At 34.9% G+C, this 6,421-nt stretch overlaps 1 protein-coding gene across 1 annotated transcript in view; it reads right to left on the bottom strand.

Moving 5' to 3' along the window:
* Window positions 1-2,211: 2,211 nt before the first annotated feature.
* LOC132705276 (tetraspanin-2A) overlaps window positions 2,212-6,421 on the bottom strand; it is a 112,613-nt gene continuing 108,403 nt past the window's right edge. Inside the window, exon 5 of the mRNA XM_060675764.1 lies at window positions 2,212-2,608. Within this exon, the coding sequence (XP_060531747.1) occupies window positions 2,528-2,608 (81 nt within the window). The 3' untranslated portion in view covers window positions 2,212-2,527. The remainder of the gene's footprint in view (window positions 2,609-6,421) is intronic.

The raw sequence follows: 6,421 nt of genomic DNA, 5'->3' as shown, positions 1-6,421 counted from the left end.
TAGCATAGGGTAGAAATACATTTTTCAGAAAAGAGAAGTGTAAGCACAAAAGTTTGAGAGTAGGCGAACATGAAGATTATTCGATAAAAACTACATTTTATTAAATACGTCGTGGAAGATATCGTGGAAGATATAGAAGGAAAACCTAGTGTAACTGCTGCGCTCAAACTCCGTAGCTCCCAACAAATTTAGTTCTTTGCTTTTTGGTTCATTATGAAAAATTGTCGTCCAACTTGTGCATTTCTGAATTTAAGTAGTTAGAATCCCAACTTTTATATTTATTCGTTCTTTTATGTTCGTCAATGGATGGAATGTGGACTATTTTTGAGTTTGTTGTCCGGTCCAACAATTTGAGATGTTGTTTTCTAAAATATAATATTAGTTTTTTGACAAATGTCAATGTCGGGCTTTTCTTTAAACGCAACAATTCACTTCCCTTGAAAAAGCGGATTAAATTGCATTCGATAGGAACCAGTTGCACGTTACATGTACTCGATGCAGAAAGACTGGACCCGGTAAGCTGATACACCTAACAGTAATAAAGGAAACCCTGTGGCAATGTTTGCCCCATCTTTTCGGTTGTTCCCAAATGCGGGTCGACCTGTATAAACAACGGGTCGATATAGTCGCGTCGTTGGCCGATATTTATGCGATTCCTGGTGACGCAGCTTCCTCTGCTTGACGTTTGATTTATGCGACTCCAAATTGGTGGTCATTTCGTCAATGTGACGCACCGCGTGAACTTTGTAATGATTTTTTTATTGGTAAAGAGGGCGCTTAATACGTTTTCGATTGCGGACGATGCGATTGCTGGGATATTACGAGACGGTTTACCGTTAGAAAAAAAGAGTTCCTCCGACGAACAATGTGAGACGCGGGTTCCTATGATATTTTGAGACGTTAAGAAAGTAAATCTCCGGCAGATACATCGAAAAGAGATCCTTGAAAAGGCAAAGAGATAAGACGTTTTCGTTCTTATGAAAGAAGGAATTACTGTCAGATTTTCTTTCGAGATGATTCTGGAAAGTCTAAATTACCGTATTTTTGCCAGGCGACGGGGCGTAGATTTAGGAAGAGCGCAAATGGCTTTTCCGTTTTTCCTATTCTAGGCGACCGTTAGACTAGTCGTTGTAGTCTCCACTTTGGTGCTAGCCGAATGACTTCATGCTACTACTATTTTGGGGTTTTAACTTGAACTTGTCATACGAAAATCGTTAAGAATCACTCTATTGGGTGTTTCAGAATTCAATATAAAGATTTTTAGGGCATATTTGTCATCCAAGATTAAGTCACTTTTTCATATAAACATGCGTTTCAACTTGCTCCGTTTCCAAGGTGCAGCGTCAAAATTTGGAGAAAAAAGTCGTTTTTTATTAATTACTTGGCAAGATTTGTTTTTTTTTTGGATCAGGCGATCAAGAGTGAAACTTCTTTTGCTCGTCCTCCTGCATATGCCTCAACTTTACGAAGAAAGTGATTACGCCGAAACTTTAAAAACGATTTTCATAAAACTAGGTCTGCTTATTTGGAGCCCCAAGGGACTCTATTCCATGTAATTATATTAAAATTATTTATTCCACGTATTCGAGTAATAAAAAAAAACTTTTTTTTCTAAAAATTTTGATACCCCTGTATCTCGAAAACAAAACGTTTATTTATTGCTGGAAAATACGCATACTGAATTTTGAATATTTAAAAGACATAATTATTGTTTTGCCTTTTTGGCCTATATATCAGAGATATAAGCTTGTAACTAACAGGGGTCTACACAGGACATTGCAGGCTTAGGAGGCATCTTTGCTTGCTAGGCATTGGAGACGACCCGGAGTGTAGGTGGTGCATGGAAGGGGAGGAGACCCCGTATCATCTGCTCACCGAGTGCCCTGCCTTGACACGGGCAAGATTGGGAGTCTTCGGAACGGCCCTGATCGATCCGGACTCAGTGCACGGTATTGGGCTAAAGGAGTTGCTGACCTTCTACAGGAGGGGCGGCATTCTGGACGCCCTCTAGAGCGGCCTGGGGGCACAACGGGCCCATCTGGTAGCATAAGTGCTTGGACGCCCGCGAGGGCGCCCCCTTTAATACCAATACCAATAAGCTTGTAAATGTTGTGGAAAATTGTATTTAGTAATTAAATAAATGTTATGTTACAAGGTTAGTCCCAATGGCGCTGAGATTGAGATCAACGAGATCAATAATAACACGAAGAGGAAACAACTTTGTTATTTATTTAGAACATAGAAAAATCAAGTATAAATGGGATAACTTATTCCACGCTAAGGTATTGAAATTACCAGCAATTACTATTTAATTTTGCACAAAGTTCAGGCTTGTTTTCTACCCTTATGTCATGTACATACTAAAAGTAGCGTGGCAAGCTACGAAGTCCTTAAAATAGATTTGCAATAAACTGGCGGTTGCCTACTTATATAATATTCATAATAAACAACATGACAATTAAATTAATTTCAAAGCATGGCTAGCAAATATTACTTTGTTCTCGTAAAACTACACTGGTTGAATACTTTATTTTCGGTAAGTATCTGCTTGCTCTTCCTCTTTCCGAAGCGCTTGAATAAGCACCGTCGACAGAACTACGTTGACAACCTGGAAAAAGAAGGCGAAATTAGTAAAAATCAGGAGAAAATTTCAATGGCAGTGAATAGAAATTAACTTTTTGCCAAGCAATCTACGCAAATTACAGACATTTAAAAAAAGTAATTTTAGTCACATATTTCGTGTTACTGAGGTCTAGATAAGTAGTTAATACGCATTCGTGACCCACTATATCCAGCAACTTTTTGATATAGGTCATGGATGTACTGCAAAAAAAGTGTTTTCGAAAAAATTATGTGCGTAAGTGGCACTTGAGTGAATTTTCTACGTCCTGATAATCTCAAAACAAAGTAAAGGCGAAAAAATTTCCGACGGGAAAGACGCAGATGTTAAATACATAGTTAATTCGGCACGAGTTCTTCTGGCAGATTTTATACTAAACAAAGGTGCAAATATAATTCGGTTACGTCTCCTTCGAGGAATAACAAAGTTACGGCTAAAAGATAATTCTCTTACGGAAAGGAATACGATACGGGTACGGTTCTTTATAATTTATTTAAATTTCCTCTTTCCGAAAGCAGCATTATCTCGCATGTCTGCGATGTTAATAATGCTAACCCGACGTGAAAGCTCCTAAGTAGATTTTTGCAGTCACTGATATTTTATGTCCATCAGCCATCCATTTATAGGATATGGCCGAGTTTTTTTTAAGTTTAATATTGGTGGAGCGCCGTAAGGTTTATACCTCGGAATCCAGGGCCAGTCAATAAATCTTTTTATAAACTTTGGCAATGTGTTTTTAATAGCATATAGAAAAATGTTAAAAAAAATATTTTGTGTGATCCTAATTTTTTAATAATTATTATTTTTTTGGAGTTTTCCTTAAGTTATATTAGTGTAAAATTAGATTTTAAAAAGAAGAACTATTACAAACTTCATGGGTCTCAAGGGACTGCAGGTATACCAGAATAGTACACGTGGCAACTTGCTAGGCTTGATACGTAGTTGTTGTTTGCTCCGAAAAAAAAAAAATAAAATAAAATAATTAAAAAATAAATATGTGTTTGTACAGTGAGTGTGATCAAAGTTAATTACTGAGTTTTACAAACTTTGAAAATAGTGGCATAAATAGTAAGTATTTGTTTATTATTTATATTACGTGGTTTTAAAAACAACTGTGAATATTTATTTAATATATATTTGGAATCTGCATGAAATTTCCTATAAGATAGTGCTTACACAAACAGTTGAATTATTTTTATGTATTTTATTTATGCAGAAATAATAATTTCATTAATCGGAAAAGTAGTGAAAATTCCGATTTTTTCAGTTATTGTTATTAGTAATATTTGTTGTTATAGCCTCGTATCAAAATGGGTGAACCATCGAATAGTGATAATATAAATAATGATTGCCTCATTTGTGACAAAATTGGATGTAGGTCTGAATTAAGCTCTAAGCTAAGAGATATTATAAAAGTCACTAGAGGAATACCAACACTGAAAGCTGCTGAAATGAAGGAAAGAAGAAAGTCCAAATCGGTAAGACAGAAAATCAACTACGTAACTACTTCTGAGTTCAAGCAAACTATTTTAAATTTGATAAGCGAAGAGAAAAGCGAATATTGTCGCAATATCCATAAAAGAATTGTAGGTGTGTTAGATCTAGTAGCTCAGGACGCTAAGTATCACGCGGATTGTTATATGCGTTTGAAAACTACCGTAAAACAGACCCAGAGGGATAAAAAAATTCATCCAGTCACAATACAAGTAGATGCAGCGACGGAGCAGATTTTCAAATATATTGAAGAAGATGATGACTGCCAGTTTTCACTGGCAGAATTAAAAAGTATTGTGACAATTGATCATATTCCTGATGATAAAACGATAAAAATGAGGTTAATGAACCATTATGAGGATAATATTGTATTCTCCAGTAAATTTGGATCTAATACAATCATATGTTTTAAAAAACAAGCTTTTTTTCAACGTGGCAAAAACGTGTTTGCAAAAAATTTCGAAAAACGAACGGCTTGCAAAATGCTGCGACAGTTTTTAAAAATGAATGCAAAGACATCGATGAAATTTTTAAAGCTGGTGTTACATGCAGTATTGCTTTATATAATGCCCCCCAAAAAATAAAAGTTATTAATGGATTGAGATATAACTCTATTTTGAAAGCAACAAAGTTATTAATGCATAACTCTTTTTTGAAAGCAACTGCCAAAAACTCCTACGTTAAACTGCCGTCTATACCACCTACTGCAGATGTCGCTTTTAAACACTTCAAAAGAGTATATTTACAAGTTCACACATGGTTCCGAAAAGAAATATTACCAGAAGAATGGGGGAAATTATTTTTTGCGCATGCAAAACAGGGGTGCAGGAAAAATGGATTAAACTGCACTGCAGCTTGCTTAGAATGCAATGGTGATAACTGTACTAATCCTTTACCTACAATCTACATCAACGAAATCGACAACGACGACGACAATAATGAACAATAATCGATATAGTTAAGTTTAAATTTTCTTTTGTAAATCATTTTTTTGCAAACATAATTTATTACATATATACTTAAGATCTTTACTGTAAACATTTTTCCCCCTTGCGCCTTTCATTTTTCAGTAAATTGTTTATAAAAATTGTTGTAATCGAGATCGGCCAATTTTTTTTTAACATTTTTATTTGAGGTTTTAATAATAATAACGCTTGTTATACAGATTTATTGACTGGCCCTGGGTTCCGAGATTTTACCATTTTTATGCCTTAAGGTGCTCCACTATATGTGTTCCAAGTCTCAATCAAAACTAACACACATTTAAAAAATATTTGCAAAAATTATGTTTATGTATCAATCTAATATTACTATTTAAAATTTTTAATGGGTTTATTCATCTGCCGAGTTCAACGGAGTAAAATATTTTACATTTTACGCGGCTGTATAGCGCACTGTCGATGAAACTCGGCGAACTTCAAACGACCACATCTAATAACTCATCCAAATGGCGGAAAATTATTCTTATTAAGTGAACTTTAAAACATAATTAGAGGGTTTTAAAAGTTTGCCAAAAGCGAAGTTAATTCGCCGCTTTGTGTCTACACAAGTCGAAAGTTCCAACACTTGGTCTGCCGTGTGATTATATTTCCGTAAATTTTGCCCCCTTACATTAACCTCCAACTATATTGGTCATATAGTTAAGTGGGAGAGACATGCGATATGGCTATCAATAAGAACACTCTGACAAAATGCAATCAGGCTGGGTTACGGCTGTCTTTAGAGAGCAAAATTTCAAAATGTTTTAATTTTTTAAAATTAAGGATAAACTAAAAAATGACAATTAGTTGTACAATAGACAAAATGTTTTATTTTAATATTGTTTAAGTTAGCATATGTTTGAAAAGTGTCACAATTGATGTGGTCTTGTGAAAATGTTTTTTTTTTTGGAAAATTTGAAGGTATGAAGCGTTATCTAACAATTTCGATTGTAATAAGCAACCTATACAACGTTCCGGAAGCGTGTTTCATTTTAAATTCTCATTAAATATTTGTACCAAATATAATACCTTACCCCTTTCCTGCATATAGAGAATGGCCCCAAGCCAATAAGCCATAATCACAATGGGATAGAGACAAGTTCATCATAGTTGTCATATAAAGATATTCCTACCTAAGGTGGCACCATTCTTTTCAAGCGCGAGTGTTGGTTTGAAAGCAAAGCACTTTATGTTCAGTTATTTCTATATAGAATGACCAACAATATATATTACCATATTAAGGGGATTAAAGTAGTTCCTTTTTATGTACTCGCTCATTTTACGAACTGTAGGATATTTCCAAGGAGGGCAACTCACAAAAAAAAAC

Source organism: Cylas formicarius, unplaced genomic scaffold (genome assembly GCF_029955315.1).
Source record: "Cylas formicarius isolate icCylForm1 unplaced genomic scaffold, icCylForm1.1 PGA_scaffold_7__23_contigs__length_41026272, whole genome shotgun sequence".
NCBI lineage: Eukaryota > Metazoa > Arthropoda > Insecta > Coleoptera > Brentidae > Cylas > Cylas formicarius.
The sequence above is the reverse complement of the archived record's forward strand: the minus strand, read 5'-3'. Positions and strand labels throughout refer to the sequence as shown.